This window comes from Orbicella faveolata, unplaced genomic scaffold (assembly GCF_042242905.1).
Source record: "Orbicella faveolata isolate gen_17 unplaced genomic scaffold, um_ofav_v1 contig_2, whole genome shotgun sequence".
Taxonomy (NCBI): domain Eukaryota; kingdom Metazoa; phylum Cnidaria; class Anthozoa; order Scleractinia; family Merulinidae; genus Orbicella; species Orbicella faveolata.
In genome coordinates this window covers 22,839,920-22,862,273 of record NW_028301547.1, presented here as the reverse complement: position 1 = coordinate 22,862,273, position 22,354 = coordinate 22,839,920, and the positions used below count along the sequence as shown (strand labels likewise).

At 41.8% G+C, this 22,354-nt stretch overlaps 3 protein-coding genes and 2 pseudogenes across 3 annotated transcripts; 2 read left to right on the top strand and 3 right to left on the bottom strand.

Moving 5' to 3' along the window:
- Positions 1-2,365: 2,365 nt before the first annotated feature.
- LOC149112500 (adenosine receptor A3-like) lies at positions 2,366-3,485 on the bottom strand (annotated as a pseudogene).
- Positions 3,486-7,186: 3,701 nt separating this feature from the next.
- On the bottom strand, positions 7,187-8,756 carry LOC149112499 (adenosine receptor A3-like). The gene has a single exon (XM_089289416.1). It carries the CDS (start codon positions 8,594-8,596, stop codon positions 7,658-7,660), a length of 939 nt encoding a protein of 312 aa, XP_089145542.1. The 5' UTR covers positions 8,597-8,756; the 3' UTR covers positions 7,187-7,657.
- Positions 8,757-12,227: 3,471 nt separating this feature from the next.
- Positions 12,228-13,620, bottom strand: LOC149112498 (beta-4C adrenergic receptor-like). The gene has a single exon (XM_089289398.1). The coding sequence runs from the start codon at positions 13,491-13,493 to the stop codon at positions 12,558-12,560; it is 936 nt and encodes a 311-aa protein (XP_089145524.1). The 5' UTR covers positions 13,494-13,620; the 3' UTR covers positions 12,228-12,557.
- A 3,082-nt stretch (positions 13,621-16,702) lies between these two features.
- Positions 16,703-18,339, top strand: LOC149112497 (uncharacterized). Its single transcript, XM_089289335.1, has 2 exons — positions 16,703-18,247; positions 18,330-18,339. The coding sequence occupies exons 1-2, from the start codon at positions 16,824-16,826 to the stop codon at positions 18,337-18,339; spliced, it is 1,434 nt and encodes a 477-aa protein (XP_089145461.1). The 5' UTR covers positions 16,703-16,823.
- Positions 18,340-18,720: 381 nt separating this feature from the next.
- On the top strand, positions 18,721-20,855 carry LOC149112496 (uncharacterized; annotated as a pseudogene).
- Positions 20,856-22,354: the final 1,499 nt, after the last annotated feature.

Sequence of the window (22,354 nt, the reverse complement as noted above, 5' to 3'; positions counted from 1 at the left end):
GGAACAAAGTTACAAAAGGGAACAGAAAAACGTTCCCTTTTGTAACATGAATCTAATCACTCACTCACTCACTCACTCACTCACTCACTCACTCAACCATTGACCCGTCCATAACATACCCGACGCGCCGGCTAAGAGGTATTTTTTTTTACAAAAAAATAACTCAAAAATCGTGCGCGCTCACCAACCATGAAGTAATCTATATATACCAAAGGAGCTATCAACTCTTCAACTTGATAAAAAGCATCTTCAGAAGCGTCATCGTATTTTTAGACGTGATCGTGAAACAAGTAGAATCCCAGCACGAACTCAAGAACGTCTGAGCAACAAGAGCAGAAAGGTTAGAGAATTTGTTTACGAATGTATCTGTTCGAGTACACCTAAGTAAAACGTTCTGAGAAACTGCGTAAAGTATAATGAAGTTAAAATCTCGAACTAAACGATATTCTCTCATTATTTTCTTGTAACAGAGTTATGTGTCTTTGCAAGAATGAAACCCATGTAGCGAATTATTGCACATTTATGCTGAAAGAAACTAATGTATGTTGACCCTAGCAAAACAATTCTTGGCTTGCACTGTCACGCAATCCTGATGCAATAAAAAAATTTATTCGAAAACCATTTAGTGGATAAAGTCAAGAAATTGTGATGTTAATAGGAGATTAATAAAGCTGACACTTATCTAATTTTAAGTCTTTGTGTTTCCCCAAACCTCACGTATTCGTCGAAATATTTTGCACAAATTTACAGAGCCCAGTATGGAGCCGCCCTGATGGTGTACCTCCGCGGTACACCAACATTGCGGCCGGAAAATGGTGTAAACATCTGGAACTTACTTTGGCTATCTAGGTGACTGATTATCTGTATTGAGCAAACAAGCATTTACATAAGCACTTTTCCTAATACTTTAACTTCTGAATGGGCTAAAAATCAAGAGATAAGTATATGTTTTTCGACAAACGCGTTCGTAGCTCAATGTCACGCACCGCCATAACTCTGAAATTCAAAATGTCTCGCTTGCTTGGGAAACGCAAAGAAAAAAAAGAAAATTAACAACAACAACGACAAAGGCTAAGAAAAATAGACTGAAACATTTATAGCCTGATATAAAGACCTTGACCCATTTCACGCCCTAAAGACCTGCAAACTAGTAATAAGCTATTAATCGATTCCAAGAAATGCAATCAAAGGCAGAATAGCTTGAGCACATTCGATTGAATTTCGTACGACTTCAAATGCAGAACATTTAGCTCAACTGCAGTATAGCTGGTGCTTCTCAGTATAACGACTGCCTGGGTACACGCGGCAAGCGTCTAGTTTCAAAAGAAAAAAAAAGGAATATATCTTCAAACAGACGCTTAGTACAGGTAATCATACGGTTTCGAGTTCAATTTGGAATTAATTTGCACGAGTGAGCTTTTTGAAAAACTCACAAGTGCAAATTAATTCCAAATTGAACGAGAGAAACCGTATGATTACTTATTAATAATATAAACGTGAAAAAACTCGCGTGGAGGAAGTGACGGAAGATATTTCTTAAAGGCATTTTTTTCTCATTTGAGAAAACGTTTTTCAAAGTTTCCGCACAAAATATTCGTCATCATTTTACGTGATATCATTTGCTTAGAAATTTCCTATTGTCTTTCAGCCAATCACAATCCAGAATTACGATGTGTAATTTGCACTGGTGTTACACAGTTTGCACTAGTGTTACACTTGAACTGCATTGCTCTCAGCCAATCAGAACCGAGTAATTTTTTCATGTATATTATTAGTGTGTTAATCAATGGTACACCTGCAAAACGCTGCCAGTTTCATGCACTGCGCATATGGCCTGCGCAACGAACGTGTTTACAAATGCGGGTGAAAGTTTTTTCTGGAGCAGCACATTATTCAAGGGAATCAACACCACATGAAGTGAAACTACCACTAACTATAAAGTCACAATCCATACACAATTGAATATGACACAATTCATAGAGAGAGGATATACAACTTTCGCAATATTAAAAATATGATTAATATCCACAATAGATGAAACTTAAGTTGGAATATTTTGATGTTCATTCACATTATTGTCAACTACATAATTACTAGGCTGACCGCCAACAGTGCCGCTATATAAATGGGAACTTTACAAACAAATAATTTTAATTAGTGCTTATTAACAAGCACAAGATGAAAAACTACACCAACTTACATCGATGATAACGTATAGCAAAGAATTTGAATAGAGAACATTTTACAAACAGTTGCAGTCCTTAGGGTTGTTTTAAACCGCTATTGTCTACGTAAACCAATGTTGTTTACGTCATTAAATTACTGGATTAAACAACAAAAATACTGAAAACGACCGCTCTAAAGATTACTGTAAAACGCTATTTCCAAACCGAGGCATGTTCCGTAGTAAGTCGATAATAGCGTGTCAAATGTGTCGCATCTTCCAGCTGTAAATTACTGGGTTAAATGATGAGTTAAGATATACAAGAGTCCACGAGAAAAGGGAAAATCTCTTCAAAGAGATACTGGGACCATTTATGTCAAAGGCGGCCAAACTGACAAAGTAAGGTAAGTAACAAATCAAAAACACGAGATACGTAGAGCAAACCGACCGCAGATTTAATAAGGCCAGCAAAATTTGCTACTTCACCACTCTCTGCTACGTCTTGTACTTGCTGGGCCTGAATCTGATTCTTGTGAAGTCGTACGTCGAAATAAATTCTGATGTAAGCCACTGTTGTAAGAAGAAGATACAAACCTCCGACAGAAAGCTCAATAGGTAACAAAATACTGCGTGAGACCCAGAATACCAAGCAAGGAAAAAGTACACTAAGCAGCTAGATTGAGATCACCACAGCAACAACACGCTTGTGATTCACAAGTTCCTGATATCTCAAATGAAGATGAATTGCCAAGAACCTCTCAACACTTATGGGCACAACACTCAAAAAAGAGGAAAAGGAAAACATACCTACTGTTATCGCAAAAGCCAAATGGATGTTCCAGCCAGGGTCTTTTTCTTGTAACCATTTTACCAGAAGTGAGGTGTAAAGAGGCTGTCCCAACAAACCAATACCAACATCTGAAACAGCAAGACTCACCAGCAATGTTTTTAAAGTCTTTGGCAACGACGAAGTTTTTCTTATCGCGTGGATTGTTACAATGTTTAACATGATGGCGGTAGAGGACAGAAAATTGTTGAAGACACAATTAGCGATATAAGTCGAACGGAGGTCTGCAAATTCGAAGACTTTGGGAGAGCGCTGCAGCAGAAATTCACAAAATGATTCCAGGGCATCGACTCATGTGTTTAACTTCAGTGAGAGTATGACATACAACAACGTTTACAAAATTTGCAGAGCTTGCTTCCTTCTCGCCATAAACCAATTGGATCGCCGTTAAGCTAACATGATCCTTAGTAAGCGAAGTCAATTCAGTACTCTATAACTCGCGACTTCAGATATCGTAATTGTCACAGTTAGCATTGCTGTTAAAACTGGCAAGGAATGAATCGTAACGAAAAATTCTTCAGGGCACTAATCGTTTGACTTACGAGATGATCTACACCAAGCTAAGATAGTTTTGGTTTCCCACGCCAGCTACCAACTGGATCACGTAAGCGCAAATGATTTCTGTCTTTGCTAATACAACTACCAATCCTCAGTGAACGACAGCAGAAAAGTGTTCCACACGTCACTCTGTCACGGTCAGATGTTTTGTCTGCAAAAGAAATATACTTCAAGCGACTGGTTTATAAAGTTTGCGGTCAAATTAAAATAAAATTGCTAAATTATATCCGTGGGTCTTGACGTTTGTAAGTAATATATCAAACACGAAAGAGCGTGTATGACCACATTTCCAAACAGCAAGAAGAGAGTTGAAAATACGACGCCCAGCGGAGTATTTTTGGCGAACTTTGAGGTGAAATAAAATCGTAAAAATTTGTGCTAATTAAGATCAAATATCCAAACACCGTTACGGTCATGACTGTTCCTTTGTTTAAATTCGATGAATTATTAAGAATGGCTGACTGTTAGGATCGAGAAACGCCGGTCAACGTCCCATTTGGCAAATCGCTCATATTTTGCCCAAAGATACCCTTAGGTGACCTAATTCTAAAAATCATATTTAAAGGTTCCAGCGAATTTTTATTTTTCAGAAATTCGCGAAAATTTGAAAGCGCGGTCAAAGTGCGGTTTTTCGTGTAATAAAATGACCGAAATAAGGTGCGAGGACGAAGCGCTGCTTCAGTCTTAAAATAAACTCAATTGACTTCAAACTTCACACAAATGTGGAACAACCACTCTAATTTATTCCTCGCTTTAAACTAATCTCAGATATGTTGATATAGTGGTTTTCCGAACCATTTTAAAAACAGCTATGAAGCGTGTGAAAAATAACGGCAAAATATAGGTCATGTTTAACAGCATAAAAATGCATCTGGTACCTCACTTTCCGATTATTTTACTTTACAGCCTTAAAATATCATTATTAAAGATATACCATGCCAAGTTTCATGCTCGAACTCGCAGTATTTCCCTTTGTGAAAAACGAAAATCTATGTCAATGTGTTGGGCGCAAATAACACAATAATTATGCACGAACCACGCTTCCTCGGTCAAACCCGTTGATAATGGCACTGATGTTAAGGTCGCAGTCACTCCTCTCGGTTAAGCATGGCAAATTGACTGACTTGACTCGTGGCTCCCGGCCACGCCCATCTAGTAGTATGTCACCCCAGTATGTGTCGAAAGAAAACACGAGATTCTCTCAAATACGATTAACATTACAACCAGACCGACTGCGTGTTGGACAACGCTAAATTACAATGTGCAACAGGCTTTTCCGGTTTAACTGTTTTTCCACCTGTCCACGGTCAATACAATATGCGCGCCAACGGTTAATTGACTCAGCGGAGCTACACTCAAAATTATTTAGCTTAGTGACCCCTGTGATACTTCGAGAATCATCTAGTGTTTCAGTGTTGGCGTTAAGAGCTGGAGACCACTTAATCTTCCACGGCATACAGATATCCGAAATTTCCGGGAATACCCTCTCCCCCCTCCCCGACTGTAGCTACAACTAAGAGCCATTCAAAAACAAGAAATAATTGTTCCTCAATAGGACACCTTTAACAAGCGCATTTCAATCTACTGTCACTACTTTAAACTTGTAGTCGGTTTATGTAAATTGCGAAACGTTGAACATTCGCGCAAGAACAGTGAAAGCGTGACTGGACTTCTCGTACGGTTGTGTGACAACTTTTACTGAGTCTCGAATATCCGCCACGCAGCATGGTTGCCGATATAATTAATACAGATTCATGAGGCCCCTGATTCGTACAGCAGAAAGCTTGGGCTCTTTAAGGCAATGCGGAGTGGTATCGAGGGGAATCGACGGCTTTTAGGTATGTTTTCTGTAACATTTTCGGGTTAAATTAGTCGTATTAATATTCTGTTTATTTGTTTCGGGTCCGACCGTTTCACATCTTGTTTCCAATTTATATAGGCGAAATTTATTTGGAACTTGCCACTACACTTTTAAACTTACACTTTTGCTGACCTCGGTTTGATTTTGTTGTTGTACCGGTAATACATTGCCGGATTAACCCCTCGACTTCTTGAACTTGAACGGAGATTGGCTGTTTACCAAATTAGAATAAGGGCGCGATTTTGATTTGCTTCCAGATATTTCAACTCGATTAATTTACAGTCCTTTAACGTCCTTGATGCTAAAAAGCATTCCAAGTTGAGCCATTATTGTGTCTTAACGAACTTAAAGCGTTTTGGTGAATCGAAAACATTAAGGTTCCAGGAAATCTCTTGCGTTTGTTATGACAACCATTCACGTGTTGTTGACATTAAGGAAATACACGCGATGACAAACTAGACATGACGGCGGACACGAAATTAAACAAAGTTAACGCGCAATGGTTCGAAAACGTCTGAAAACAGTTTTTATGCAGTGGACATTATGTTTCTACTGATAGCAGTGAATTGACGGGATTCTAATTAATTATAACCTTTTACTTTCGCCATTGAAATTGATTTGTCTCTGGTTCGTGCATAATTATTGTGTTATTTGCGCCCAACACATTGACATAGATTTTCGTTTTTCACAAAGGGAAATACTGCGAGTTCGAGCATGAAACTTGGCATGGTATATCTTTAATAATGATATTTTAAGGCTGTAAAGTAAAATAATCGGAAAGTGAGGTACCAGATGCATTTTTATGCTGTTAAACATGACCTATATTTTGCCGTTATTTTTCACACGCTTCATAGCTGTTTTTAAAATGGTTCGGAAAACCACTATATCAACATATCTGAGATTAGTTTAAAGCGAGGAATAAATTAGAGTGGTTGTTCCACATTTGTGTGAAGTTTGAAGTCAATTGAGTTTATTTTAAGACTGAAGCAGCGCTTCGTCCTCGCACCTTATTTCGGTCATTTTATTACACGAAAAACCGCACTTTGACCGCGCTTTCAAATTTTCGCGAATTTCTGAAAAATAAAAATTCGCTGGAACCTTTAAATATGATTTTTAGAATTAGGTCACCTAAGGGTATCTTTGGGCAAAATATGAGCGATTTGTCAAATTGGACGTTGACCGGCGTTTCTCGATCCTACCAGTCAGCCATTCTTAATGAGTTTGAGAATAGCTATTCAACCAGCGATGGACCACCATCCCATCCAGGGGGAGTATCAATACTCCTGGTCACTTTACGCTACAGAAACAGGGATAACTCCGGCCTTCACGTTTTTGCTTTTATAAAAGCGAGAGGTAACTGGCGTGAGTGTCAGCTCAATTAATCAAGCATTGTGTTTGTGAAAACTTAAAAGGCTGTCAATAACTTGGTGGACGTTTTACCTGCGGTAAATGAAAAATGTTACTGAATGACGAACTTTAACTATATTATAACTGCACTGATCGAAAATAAATTAGCACGTGCATAGTTATTAGTTCATCTAAGACTGCCAAAAGGAACCACTGTCAACAGTGAACCAAATGAAAACGGTTGCTTAACCTGAAGCCACTTAGAAAATTAATCCATTGAACACCTGCAAACTGCTGCCAGTTTCATCTGCTGTTAATCTCAAGTTTCTGTTATGCAAATGAAAGAGACAACAATACGGCCAGTAGAACTGCTATTTCTTGAAACAACGTAGCAACGTATCCATCAATATTCTGATCTGTGATCAAATTTATTCAAGGCTATTGCGATTAATCCTTGCTTAAAGCATAAAACTACCATAGAACGCAACTGTGTCAGAAGTTACTAAGCTATATCAATACCTTATACTCTTATACTCCTCAGTATGTAATGCTCTCCGCAAAAGCGACTGTTGCATATGAAGTAATCAGTTATTTATTCCACTGTCGGCTCCACAAGTAGGAGCGAACAAGGTAACAAGATCAAATAAATTCATGGATAAATAAAGTCTTTTCTAAAACACCGAAACAAGACACAGCGGAATACGTGCTGAACAACTATCTTAATAGTGTTAAAACACTTTGAGTCAGTTTAACACGATCTCGTTTGTCTTCAGGCAGCTAAGTTAGACTGCTCGTAGTTAATGTTATTCACAAAAGGCATTTATCAACAATAACAGCAACCTGATAAATGCGGAGAAAAGATGGCATAACACTGCCGACCCTAAGATAAATGTGATGCGCGATTTCTGAGCCAAGGCATGTTCCGCAGTATGTTCATGATAGCGTGTCGAATGTGTCTCATCTTCCAGCAGTAAATCACTGGGTTTAAAGATGAGTTAAGGTGAATGAGAGTCAACGAGAAAAGAGAAAATCTCTTCAAAGCGATATTCGGTCCGTTGCTTTCAATGACGACCACACTGATAAAGTAAGGCAAATAACAGACCACAAACGTCACGTATACGTAGAATACACTGAGTGCCGACTTGATGAGACAAGCGAAATGCGCCATGTCGTCAGTCTGTGCTTCTTGTTGTACTTGCAGGACCTGAATCTGATTCTTGTGGCGTTGTACGGTTAAGTAAATTTTGACGTTAACCATTGCTGTAAGAACGAGGGAAACAACTCCGAGGAGAAACTCCACAAGATAGTAAATATCGTATCCAGCCCAGAAAATCATCAAAGGAAAAAACACACTAAGCAGCCATATTGAAATCACCGCAGCAACAACACGCTTGTGAGTCATAAGTTCCTGATATCTGAGATGAAGATGAATTGCCAAGAATCTGTCTAAACTTAAAGCCACAACACCTAAGAACGAAGCTAGAGAAAACACACTAATAACAACGGTAAACATCGCATATGCCTTACAGCCGAGGTTGTTTTGTTGTAGCCACATGACTAGAAGTGAGATGTAAAATGGTTGACTCAATAAACCAACACAAACATCAGAAACAGCAAGACTCAGCAGCAATGTTTTTGAAGTCTTTGCCAACGACGAAGTTTTTCTTATCGCGTGGATTGTTACAATGTTCAACATAATGGCAGTGTAGGACAGAAAACTGTTAAAGACACAATTAGCGATAAAAGTCGAACGAAGGTCTTTAACTTCGGAGACTTTGGGGTAATCACGTAGCAGTAATTCACAGGATATTTTCTCCATAATCGTCTGAAGTCTCCCTAGTGTCCAAGCGGTTGTCTAAAAATTTCTTTTTCTCGACGCATCAGATCAACTGGATCACTTGTAAGTTCTTTACATGATACTGATTGTGACGGCAGTAAAGTATTTCCAGATCTAGGTCTTCTCAGTGTCGTCTTTTACGAAAACATAGCACGATTAATTAAATGATAAATGACGTTTGCTGTCAAATTTAGATAAAACTGCTAATTTGTACACGTGGGTGTTTAAAAACTTTCTAATAACTGATCACAATCAAACCAACAGGGATAGGTTAACGGTCTCCGTGTGAAGTTTATTAAACAAGCCACATATTAGTGAAAACCTAAAAAAAAATTCGTGAATTTCTAACCTTTTAAACTTAATAAATGAGATATTGCTCAGAATATTATCGAGTCAAGATCCTTAGCTATATTCTCAGAGAGTTGATTGACAAAAATTTAGTACCTTCATAAGAGAATGTAATATTCATTATAATATTTTTTAATATTCGTTAATATTTTCAAAAAAAAAGTAAAGAAAACAAAACAAAACGTTGTCTTTAAAAAGCCTTTACTATGTTAATTGATGATGCACCTGCAAAATAGTGCCACTCGTATATGCTGAACATGTATTTCGCGCGGCAAAAACTCTATCTCCAAAAGAGATGTAAAGCATTGTTTAAGGTCATTCCCCCGAAAAAGAACGCACAATAGATTTTCGTTCAAATTTTGCCTGTTGGCTGCTTATATCAAGAGAACTTAATTTTGAAATAAAAAAAGGGGGTCCCCATATTCGTTTAGGAGCAGGAACACCCTCGATCAATCCCATAATTCCTTAAATTATCTGCTTTTAGAAACGTTTACATTTAAACCACTCACTTTACGCTTTGTGAGAGCAGAAAAATAGGGAGAAAGTTAAGGGAGAAATACAACAATGGATGTACTACATCAATGTTAACGAGCAATTTGATGTACGTTTCCTGATAAAGGCACCTATATTTAGTCGACAGGAATTCAATATGTTCCAATCACGCAGTGTTCTTGAGGGCACATTCCATCGTTTACGAGTAATTGCTATGCTCTCATTTTCAGTGATAATTTGTTACTCTGCAACAGAAATCTGCCCATATTCACTGTATAGAAAGAAGGTGATCGCTCCATTCAAACTAAGTAAAACAAATCGTTAGATCCCCGTACTCGTTTCCGAGAAAAAACGATCGTTTGTCTCTCGCAACCCAAGCTGTTTAGAAAAAGCCACCATTTTGTACTTGCAGGCGCTTGCGAGCGCGCGCTAATGACGCGAAAATCGTGCGCAGTAGGGATTCGCAATGCAATTCTGCGGAATAACCTGAAGGTGGCTGAACACAGTTTTTGATACCTATGTTTCATTCACCTTTTTCTCTAAAACCCTTGATCCCTTAGTCGCCAAAAATGGCAGCAAGCAAGTTAACAACACAAACTTTGGTTTTTTGATGGTTAAGCTGACGTATGTGCCGTTGCCATGGCAACATGAATGAAAATAAACAGGCCTTTAAAATCGGTTTTGTTTATTTTTAGAAAATCTAGTCATTAGATTTTCTTTATAATTTGCATGCACCAAGCTTGTAACGATTCTCACAAGATAAGACCATTTTGCTAATAATTTAACAGAGAGATCTTTAATTATCCCTTGTTGAAGGTTTACTGGAATATCTAGAGCTTCCTTTGTTAAAGTTCAATTATTTTCAATACTCCAGTTACTTATTTCCTAAAGTATTTTCGTGCCAAATTTCGTGAAATTCTAATAAGTGGTTCTCGAGAAATAGGCGTATTTCCGAGAGTGCAAATTTTCATTCAATCGCAATTTTTTGACTTACTACGCATGCGCTGCATTTAACTGGGTTCTTTCGGTAACAAAGAAAAAGCTGAGAATTGCTGAGGTCTTTGCATCTTTACCTTTTCTAACATATATTTATGATAAATGGCTAAAACCATCAATACACTGCGTTCAATTATAGAGAAAAATAGCACAGATAGTGCGGGTGTTGAGTAAATAAAATGATCGTTCTATTGACGGCATGTTTGTTTTTTGCACTCCTTGTGCGCACGCTGAATTGCATCAGCAAAAGCGCGCGCGAAAACTGTGTTCGGCTACCTTGAGGTGATTCCTCACATTTGCATTGCGCATCCTTACTGCGCATAATTTGTGGCGTCATTCGCGCGCGCTCGTGCACGCGCACATTGAAAACATAGCGGATTTGCCTTGATATTGAGTTCAATAGTTAGTTGAAAAATGGCTATAGCTCACTAACGAGCTCGGGCACCCCAAATTTTTTTCCAGTCATTTTAATCAACTAATCATTAGCTTTGCGTGAGAAAAGACCGATCTGATTTCTATTGTTGAAAATTGAATAAATAAGGAAAATAGCAACTGCATTGTAGTCTTTTCTATTTTGCAGTTCCATAGCAGTGGCAAGCAATTTGGTTTCAATATTTTAACAAGGATTTAGCTGTCTGTCAAAATCAAACTTAAAAAGTTTATTTGTGTCCTACACACGTATTGACTGTAGTTTGAGGCGTGTTTTCATGAGTCTGGACTCACAAAGAGTTTACAATAACTTGGAATGCGTTCTAGTAATAAGCATTAAATAACGCTAAAATGGGACATTTTTAATGCCTCACTGCTCTTTAAAGAGCATGGGCACCCCCGTTTTTTATTTTATAATTAAAGTTATCATATGATAAATATTCAGTGGACAAAGTTTGAACAAAAATCTATTGACAGTTTTATTTCAGGGGAATTACCTTAAGCGAATGAGTACTATATGAAGAGAACAGTCGTAAGGAATAACCGATTAAGGACGGTGCCTACTTTTGTTAATGCGCAGACGTTCTGCAAGGCATGGCAAGGCATGGCTTCAGATATCTTGAGGTAGATCTTTAGCAGTAATGCACAAGATCATTTCTTCAGAATATCGATCGAGGTTTCTTTTATAGAGCTTCTTTCGAAACTCGCTCTTTCGAAGTTTGTTTTTATGAAACACATTTCAAATTTTGGGGAGAAATGAGAATGATAAGTGGCGTTAGCTGTCAAATTGAGATGAAACTGCTATTGTATATATGTCCGCTTTGAATTACTGATCCATTAAAACCAAGAAGGAAAATGTCAATGGTCTCTCTCTATGTGTGCACACTGTCTATTAAATAAGTTTTATCTTTTGCGAAAACCTAAAGCACTCTCTTCGATTTCGAGCATTTTGGACGTGGTAAATGACCGACAAACAGCCGAAACACAATCGAAAAAAAGATCCTTAGCTACATAACCAGGACGTTGGTCGAAAACAAGTTAGCACCTGCATTCAAGAAATTTCATGACTAAATTCGTTTTATATTTTCAAAAGAAAAAAGAAAAGAAAAACAAAACCATGTCTTCAGAAAGTCGCTTAGTATGTTGATCGATGACACAGCTGTAAACTGCTGACAGTTTCATGCAATGCGCATGCGGCGTGCACAACAATTGTGTTTCCTGCAGGAGCACGTTGTTCAAGAGAATCAATACCACATCAAAAAGTGAAGTGAAACTTCCACTAACTATAAAGCCACAATTCAGACACAATTATATACAACACAAAGCATAGCCCGGGGAAGAACAACTTTTCGAGTAATTAAAATACGATCAACATCCAAAGCAACTCTAATATCAAGTTAGAATAGACTATTCCGATGTTTATTCACATTGTTACCAACTGCATAATTACAAGGTTAGGAGTGCCGCTATCTATAGCAAAAATTTCACAAACATCTCATAAGACAAACTATGAAAAACTACAACAAATTACAAAAATCCTCTCTAACCATAAACCAAACAATCAAAAGGGAGAACATGTTACAGCAGTTCTTTGGATGGTTTTTCACAGCTGTTGATGGTTAAAGCAGTAAATTACAGGATTCGACAATAACAACACTGCAAGTGACTGGTCTTAAGATTACTGTGTTCCGCGATTTCTTAACCATGACATGTTCCGCAGTATGTCCATGATAGCGTGCGGAATGTGTCTCATCTTCCAGCAGTAAATCACCGGGTTCAAAGTAGAATTAAGATATACGAGAGTCCGCGAGAAAAGGTCAAATCTTTTTAAAGAGATAGTGGGGCCGTTGATTGCAAAGACGACCAAACTGATAAAGAAAGGCAAGTAACAAATCAAAAACACCAGATATACGTAGAATATACCGACTGCAGATTTAATAAGGCCGGCAAAATTTGCCATTTCGCCATTTTCCGCTCCTTCTTGTACTTGCTGGGCCTGAATCTGATTCTTGTGACTTTTTACGGCTACATAAATTCTGATGTACACCACTGTCGTAACGAGAAGACCAATAACTCCTACAAATAACAAAACAAGTATAAAAATATCCAGCGGAATCCAGAAAATTGTCAAAGGAAGAAGCAAACTCAGCGCCCATTTTGAGATCACCACAGCAACAACACGCTTGTGAGTCACAAGTTCCTGATATCTGAGATGAAGATGAATTGCCAAGAACCTGTCAACACTTATGGCCACAACACCCAAGAAGGAGGCTAAGAAAAACACACATGCAATGACATCAAAAATCAGATAGGTATTACAACCGAGGTTGTTTTGTTGTAACCATTTCACCAGAAGTGAGGTGTAAAAAGGCTGACCTAACAAACCAACACCAACATCAGAAACAGCAAGACTCAGGAACAATGTTTTTAAAGAATTGGGCAACGAGGAAGTTTTTCTTATCGCGTGGATTGTCACAATGTTCAGCATGATACAGGTATAGGACAGAAAACTGTTGAAGACACAATTGGCGATGTAAGTCGAACGAAGGTCTGCAAATTCGACGACTTTGGGGTTGAACTCCAGCAGAAATTCACAAATTGCTTTCTTCATCATATCCACAGACGTCTCTTCAAGGTGACCGAGAAGTTGACATAAAAGATGTTTCACGAAGCTAAGAGAGTCTCCTTCCTCAACACCACAAACCAATTGCTTCACTTTGGCTGAAAAGATTCCTGTTCTTAATCAAGTAAAGCGCCTTAGAAAACGAAGTCAATTAAGTGTCCCAAAACCCGCCACTTCAGACATTTTGTTATCATAAAATGCAGTTAATACTCGTTCTTCTTAATTAAGTCAAAACACTAAGTAAACGAAGTACTTCCAGAAAAAGTCATTTCAGATGTTTTGTTGTCATAAAATACGGTTAAAACTGACAGTATGTTAATTGCGATGAAGAATTAATACGTGGTTCTTGAACTTTCTAAAAACTTATCAGAATAAAACCAAGACATAAACGTCACTGGCCTGACGGGCGGGTTTATTAAAAAAGCCGTGTGTTTTCCAAAAAACATAACAAAAACTGGCCCGAAATTGCACATTTTAGACGTGGTAAATTAGACATCGCAAGGGATTTCATCCCACGAAGACCCTTAGTAACATGCTTGATCGCAAATAAGTAGAGTTGGCACGTGGATATGAAAATTTCCCATACTTAATTAATATTGCCATGAAGGTAAAACAACACGGAATTGTCGTTAAAAAGTCGTAATTCACAAGATCATTTCTTCATGACATCGATCGAAGTTTCTTTTATAGAACTTCTTTCGAAACTCGCTGTTTCAAAGTTTGTTTTTATGAAAGACATTTCAAATTTTGGGAAGAAATGAGAATGATAAGTGATGTTAGCTGTCGAATTGAGATGAAACTGCTATTGTATTTATGTCCTTTTTGAGTTACTGATCCATTAAAACCAAGAAGGAAAACGTCACTGGTCTCTGTCTGTGTGCATACTGTCTACTAAGCAAGTTATATCTTTGGCTAAAACGTAAAAGACCCTGTTTCGTTTCGGATTGTTTGGACGTAGTGAATGAGACGTCGGTAAGAATACATCCAAAAAAAAGATCGTTGGCTACAATCTAAGGACCTTGAACGAGAACAAGTTAGTACCTACATACAAGAAATTTCATGACTAAATTTGCTTTATATTAACAAACGAAAACAAGGAAACAAAAACAAAACCATGTCTTCATAAAGTCGCTCAGTGTTTTAATCGATGGCAAGTCTCGTGTATTACGCATGTGGCGTGCACAACAAATGCGTTTCCTGAAGGAGCACACTGTTCAAGGGAATCAATACCATATGAAGTGAAACTTCCACTAACTATAAAGTCATGATCCATAAACAGTTAACTATGACGCAAAGCCCAGCCCGAAGAGAAACACTTTTTCCAGTGATTAAAATATTTAATATCCAAAACAAATCTAACTCGGGTCAGAACATTCCGATGTCAGGTTCAGTATTCACATTACCATTAACTACACAGTTACAAGATCAAGAGTGCCGCTACACTTTAGAGGAAAGAACTAATAAAAATCTACAACGAATTACATCGATGTTCTCTAACCATATACCAAAACAATTTAAAAGGGAGAAAATAGTGAGCAGTTCTTTGGATGATTTCATTAAACTGTTGTTCACGTCAAGTGATCTGCAATTTCTTTACACTTTCGGCGGTAAAACGTTAATGATAGCCTACTAAATGATGTCTAATCTAAAAGCAGTTAATTACAGGAATCAACAATAACAACACTGCAAGTGACTGGTCTTAAGATTAGTGTGTTCCGCGATTTCTGGTGGGTTGCCCAGTGCGGATCGACCTCGTGGGAATCGAGTCGAATCGTCAAGTACGTCAGACGAACCGACTGAAGTTTGTTGTCAAGTTTTAAGAACGAGGAAGGTTCATGTGTCATTATTTCACTGGGCTTGACTTCTGGTGGTGCGGATCGACTCCGTGCGAATCGAGTCGAATTTGGTTCGTACCTCAGACGAATCGACTCAGGTTCGTTGTATTGGACATGGATGCACTTTGGCTGAAAAGATTCCTGTTCTTAATCAAGTTAAGCGCCTTAGCAAATGAAGTCAATTAAGTGTCTCAGGACCCGCTACTTCAGACATTTTGTTGTCATAAAATACAGTAAATACTGGTTCTTCTTAATTAAGTCATAACACTAAGTAAACGAAGTATTTCCAGAACAAGTCAATTCAGATGTTCTGTTGACATAAAAAACAATTAAAACTGACAGTAAGTGAATCGTGATGAAGAATTAATACGTGGGTCTTGAACGTTTTAATAACTGACAAGAATAACATCAAGACATAAACGTCACTAGGCTGACAGCCGGGTTTGTTAAACAAGCCATGTGTTTCTAAAAAAACATAAGGAAAACTGGCCCCAAATTGGGCATTGAATTATGAAATGATTTAGATCTCGCCCTCTAAGATGTTTGGTTTTCGAAAACAAATATTTCAGATTTAAAGGATAATTATGGAAAATTATGTTTCACACCAAATTGAGATAAAACTTCTAATTTTAACTATTGGTCTTAAATTACTTATTCGATGAAAACGAAGACAAAAAACGTCAGTGGTCTCTGTCCATATCTGCATCCTGTCCATTAACCAAGCCATCTGTTTGCGAAAACCTAAACAACGTTCTTCTATTTGGGATCTCTTAGTTGTAGCAAATTAAATGAAATATAGCTAAGAATACTACCGAACGAAGACCACTATTGACTTCCTACGGGCTTAGAGTGGTGATCGAGAAAAATGTAGCGGCATCACAGTAGGATTTTCACGTATTCATCATCTTATATTTCGATGAGTAGTATAGGGGGAGTCAAACAAATACCGTTTCGCAGAGGGAGCTTTATTTCACCTTATCGCAGCCCCCACCATCAAGTCCGGCCCTCACAAGCTCTGGCCGGTTGAACCTGGGGGCTGCGAAACGGTGAAATAAAGCTCCCTCTTTGAAACAGTATTTGTTTGACTCCCCCTATACTACTTACAACAAAGGAGAGCCCATATTAGAAACAAGCGAGCTCGCTGTTATACCGCCCGAGCCGGGATGACTCGAGCGCCAAATAAGTGCGGGTGGCTGATGCGGGGCCGGAAAGAAAGCTGCGGAAAGCGTTGTTACGGGGCGTATTGCGGGCAGCACAACTACCAGCTGAAAAAAGGAATGAAAAAGCCAGAGCCTTGCAGAGTTTGCGGAGTCGGTCTTCTGTGTGACTACCGTCTCTGCAAGCCCTGCGGCGGAAACGCGCTAAAACAACGTCTTATCCGCAAGCGAGATAAAGCGAAAAAATTTTTTGAACTTGTTTTGCTCGAGCTGAAAGAAAGAAACACACCAGTTAGAGAAATGTATCTTATGTTATAACGTAAGGCACTATGGCTTCCAACAACCAAGAAAAACTGGAAGAAGAACTCGCAAAAATAGATCCCGAGGTATTGCGTTATTTCGATCAACTTCTTGCAGAAAACGCACCAGCGGTAAGAAAGGTTGTCCAGAACATGCTGGAAGAACCAATTTCTCAAGAAACGCAGGCGCGTCTGCAAAAGCCACTTCTTCCGAAGCCTTACCAGCCAAGAGCCCCTCCACGCCAAAGAAAGTCGAGAAAAGCGCAAGCACTTCTGAGGGAGTACGACCCCTTCCCTGCGCGGAAAACCAGAACGGTGACAGACTACCAGAAGGAGATTCTAGATCTGTTCGATGACGCAGAGAAAGAAGGGGAAGAGAGTACAGGCCGGCGTTACATTCGATGGCGCTTCATCAGAGGTCTGGGGAGAAACCTAACACCAGACTTTATGGCGAAGATACGCGAAAGAGTAAGCACGTCGTTCTATCTGAGGCACGTTTTCGCGTACCAGTTGCGAAACATTGAGGATGGAACGATTATTGTGTACTACTCGAACCCTAAGGGTTCACAGTGGTATGACAAACTGGAAGACGCGGAAAAATGGCTCAGCCGCCAGGAAGAACTGCGTCTCGACAATGAAAAAGTCGACAGGCCCAATACAAAGTGGGTGTTCGAAGCCTTTTTCAACGTTGACCTGAAGGTTGTGCTTGACAGGCAGCCTTTGGTGGGAACAGGGCCTTTGCCTGACTGGCTGCGCAACCTTGCCCATGGCCGGGCGATGGTGGCGTTGGACACGTACAACGACAACCTGTGCCTATTTAGGTGCCTCGCTGTGCACCGAGGGGCGCGAACAGATCGTTGTACAAAAGAAGCCCGAAGACTGGCCCAGAGTTTCTACAAACTCGATGCTATTCCACCAAACTTCAGGAAAACGTCTCTAGATGAGCTGGACAAGGTGGAAGCCCATCTGAACGAGGGCTCGCCCGTCTCATCTTGGCTCGGAATACGTGTCTACGAGCCTGAGCGTCTTCCAGACGGAGAAGTGGTTTGGCACCTCAGAAGAAACCCGAACCCCAAACTCAAAAATATTTTGACGATAGGTGTCTACGAAGGCCACGCTTTCTTGATAAAAGACATCGCGAAGCTGGCGAAAACCTATTTATGCGGCCATTGCGGGCATAGATTCACAAAAACCTGCAATCTGCAACGCCACCATCAAACCTGCAGCGCGGGAAAAACGGTTATCTATTGCCCGGGGACAAAAGTGGAAGCGCCCCTGACGGCCTTCGAGAAAGTGATGTACTCGAAGGGCTCAGCATCCGTTCAAGCGGTGTTGTGGCTGGAGCGAGAAGGGAAGCGCCGGGGAATCCACATCCACCAAGCAATGTGCGGGCATGGGGGTGATAGATGGCTTCCTCGAGAAGGCGGGAAAATGAAGTCTTCTCCTGTCGACGGGTACCACCACGAAACGAGGACGGTATTCCAATACCACGGCTGCCCCTTCCACGGATGCTCAAAATGTTATCCTAACCGACAGGAGGTCATAACAAACGGTAAAACAGCCGAACAACTGTACCAAGCCACTGTGAACCGTACCGCATTTCTGCGAAAGAGCGGCTACAAAGTAATCGAGGCCTGGGCTTGCGAAGTTGGGTTTAGTAAGGGGGAACTCCCGAGGAAGCAAACGAAAACTTACCCGCACGCGATCTTGTACGATTTCGAGGCGTATGGCGACAAAAATTATCGGAAAGAGCCGACAGGCGCGTTAACGATAGAAAGCGCGCACGTGCCGATCTCCGTGAGCGTCGGGGACACTCTTGAAAGAAAGCCCACCCACATCTGCGAAAGAAACCCCGTGGAGCTGGTCCGCAAGTTCCTGAAAGAGCTGGAGAGACGCGAGAAATACATCCAGGACCAGGTGAGAGCGGAGTTTGTGCCAGAAGACATGCACCTGCTGACAAAAGACCAGCAGCAAAAAATTAATGAATGGTGCAACCAGGTCCCTGTCGTGGGCTTCAACTCAGGCTCGTACGACCTGAATCTGATCAAAAACCACTTCGCCAGCACTCTCGCCGAGGTATCAAAAAAAGTCAAAGTGGCCAAGAAGGGGAACAAAACCATGTTCCTGCTCACCTGGGGGGCCTGTTTCCTCGATATCATCAACTATCTGGGCCCGGGCACGAGCTACGCGAAATGGGTGGAAGCCTACGGAAGTGAGTCCGAGAAATCCTGGTTCCCTTACGAATGGTTCGACGCGCCCGAAAAGCTCGATTTCCCTGGGCTCCCAGAATATGAGGCCTGGTATTCGAAGCTGAAGGGCGGATACGTTCTCACGCGGAAGGAGTGGGAGGGGTGCCAGCGGCTGTTCAAAGAAAATGGAATGCGGATCTTCGCAGACTGGCTGCGCTATTACAACAATCTTGATGCGCTCCCGGCCTCGAGGCGCTAGAAAAGATGAAAAGCTTCTACACCGAGAGAGGAATCGACATTCTGAAAGACGCGGTGAGCCTGCCAGGGGTGAGTTTGCATTATTTGCTCCGAGGGGCAATCGAGCGCGGAGCAGACCTTTACATCCCAAGCAAAGAGGCTTACGAAATGCTCAAAGGGGCGGTTGTTGGCGGACCGAGCCTGGTTTTCACAAGGTACCACGAAGCGGGCGTCACAGGGATAAGGTCGCATCAGTTCGATGAACCGCGTCTTTGCAAAAAGATTCTCGGTTTCGACGCCAGCGCTCTCTATCTCTCGACCATGCTCAGAGAAATGCCTTGCGGGAAGGAGAAGGTCGTGCACTATTACGATGACCGCCAAGCGGAAGCGGCCGCAGTTCTGATTCGCCGGTTGAAAGCCGGGGAGTGGTTCGGCTTCGCCGAAGACCACATAGAGATCCCAGAGCGTTTGCGGCCAATGTTCGAGGAAATGTGCCCTTTCTTCTACAACAAGCAGGTTCCCGCCGAAGCTGTGCCGGAACACATGAAAGAGTACTTGGCGAGAACGGGCAGGCAGCACGGAGACGGGAGAAAACTTGTGGGGGCGCTGTCCGCAGAGCGGATGCTGGTGTACGCCCCTCTGCCGCGGTGGTACGTGAACCATGGGGCGGTTTTCACGAAGGTTTCCAGAACAATCGACTACGAACCGGGCAAGATCTTCACCTGGTTTGTGGAGCAGGTGACGGAGCCGCGTCGGACAGGAGACACGCACGGAAGGAAGGCGCTGCTCGCCGAAGTGTTCAAACTGCTCGGAAACAGCGCTTACGCGAAACTGATCGAAGCGCTGGAGCGGCAAACGAACGTGATATACACGAAAGACGAGAAGGTTGTCGACAGAGCGCTACGGAGCGCGTATTTCGAAGACCTCGACGAGATCGGGCAGGCCTACGAGCTGGAAAGCCGTAAGCCCCGGATTACGATCAGATGGCCGTTCCAGATCGGAATCGCTGTCTATCAGCTGGCGAAGCTGCGGATGCTGGAATTCTACTACGACTTTCTCGACAAGTACATTGACAGAAGAGATTTCGAGCTGATCCAGATGGACACGGACAGCAACTACATGGCGATCTCGGGCGAGAGGCTCGAGGACGTCGTCCGGCCAGAGTTGAAGCAAGAATTCGAGGCGGAAAAAAATCAGTGGCTGTCTTGGGATAAGTGTAGCGGCCGCACCCCAGGTCTCTTCAAGCTTGAGTGCGAGTGCAGCCGGATGATCGCGCTCTGCTCGAAGTGTTATTATGTCGACGAAGGAGAGGGCGAGAAAAAAAAGTTCAGCACGAAGGGGATGTCGAAGAAGCAGAACGAGGTGTCATGGCAGCGTTTTAAGGAAGCGCTGGAAGGAAGCAAGGACATGGCCAGCAACAGAGGTTTCAGGATGCGGGACGGGCAGATGGTCACTTACGAACAGCAGAAGCTGGGGCTGAGCGCTCATTACGACAAGCGGTGGGTGCTGCCCGACAGGATACACACCGAACCAATCGAATATCACATCTAGTTCACGTCAGCCGGAGGAAGAGTAGTGTTTGGAGGGACAACCAGCAGCTCTTCACGAACAAAGCCGCGCTTGGGCCCGTCGCGCAGATAGTAGAGAACGGGTTGATCCGGTTTGGAAAAAGATCTTTCAATACTGTAAACTTTCAAAGACCAGATTGGATCCGTGGCCCTTTTCACGCCCCCTTCAAGCTCGCCGGGCTGGTAGAGATAACGAACTTGGACAAGAAGGGGGAGGATTTTTTCGCGTTTTCCGACAGGCCTCGAATAAGGTGTCGACGGCCTCGCATAAACAGATTTTTCTTTGATGGCGAGAGCGGGTTTCTTGCCGATAAGGCTTGTGACCTCGTTGTTCAAAGCCGAGACAACTTCAGGAAGTCTTTTCACCCAGGTGGTGGACCGCTTGCCCTCAGGGAGAAGCATTTCCACGGCGTACTGGTGGCCGAACAAGCGCTCCGCCAGGGTGTGGTTGAAACGTTCAACAATGGCCTGGTCGCGGTGAACGTCAACCCGCCCGCGCCGGATAAAGGTTTTGTGCTTGTCCATCTCTTGTGTGACAGCGCCCATGAATTCGTGCCCGGGGTCAACCTGCAGCATTTCAGGCCATTCCAGAGGCGAGCGCTTGTAAATCTTCTGAAAGGCCAGGGCGACCTCATCAGAATTTTTCGAAGTCAGGGGTTCGGCCTCTTTGTAGCGGCTGGCCACGTCGACAACGGTCAGCGCGTATTTGTAAACTTTGCGGCCGCGGGGGAACTTGTCGTGCGGGAGAAAAAGAAGGTCCGCCTGGTGGACCTTAATTGGTGTGGGAACGTCGAATTTCGGCCGAGGAATTCGTTTCGGCGCGGGGAGGAATATCTGCCAGAGCACTTGCCTGATCAGCCACTTTTTTGCGGCTTCGTCAGGTACCTTGGCGGCCTCGGCCAATTTTTTGATCGCGGCGATTCCTTTCCAGTATCCCCCGGGACCATAGTATATCTTTGCGAGTTTGGCGTCCATATAAGTAAGGTGTAAAAAGGTTTAAAGGAGCCACACCGAGAGCCGAAAGTCTCAGCAATCTGCAGCTGTGTTTTCTTCCATCTTTTCCACGGCTTGTTTGATGAAGCTTTCAATTTCATCCACGTAAGTGGTGTCGCCCATAAATTTTCGAAGAACTCCATTTCTTTGCCTTTGGCAATCTTACCATGGTTTTCCGAAATGTACTCAATTATTTTTGGAGCGCATTCCATAAAAAGTTGATTAAACTTAGGTAATTCCAATAATTTTTGAAACTCCCATATAGTTTCTTTGAAACTATCGAAATTTTCGAAACCCAAAAGTTCATTTGCTTTTGGGTTTGCTTTCAACGTGGAGGCGTAACCAGCCTTCTGCGAAGAGTCCATGGTATACAATGATCTTTTTTTTTTTATTCAACACGAAAAATATTCTGGCCAGAGAGCGCCGAAATTTAAAGGAACCGGAAGGCCGCGTAGCCCAGAGCGAGTGCCCCCGCGCCCACGAACGCGAGTTCACCCTTTTTCTGCTGCTCGCTTGGCTGGTAGAAATCTGAGAACTTGGGTTCCTTGGGAGGTACCATCTGTTCGTCAGGATG

Excerpts from the sequence above, each read along its gene's own strand:
- LOC149112499 (XM_089289416.1), bottom strand. The coding sequence starts at position 8,596 with ATGGAGAAAATATCCTGTGAATTACTGCTACGTGATTACCCCAAAGTC.
- LOC149112498 (XM_089289398.1), bottom strand. The coding sequence starts at position 13,493 with ATGATGAAGAAAGCAATTTGTGAATTTCTGCTGGAGTTCAACCCCAAA.
- LOC149112497 (XM_089289335.1), top strand. The coding sequence starts at position 16,824 with ATGGCTTCCAACAACCAAGAAAAACTGGAAGAAGAACTCGCAAAAATA.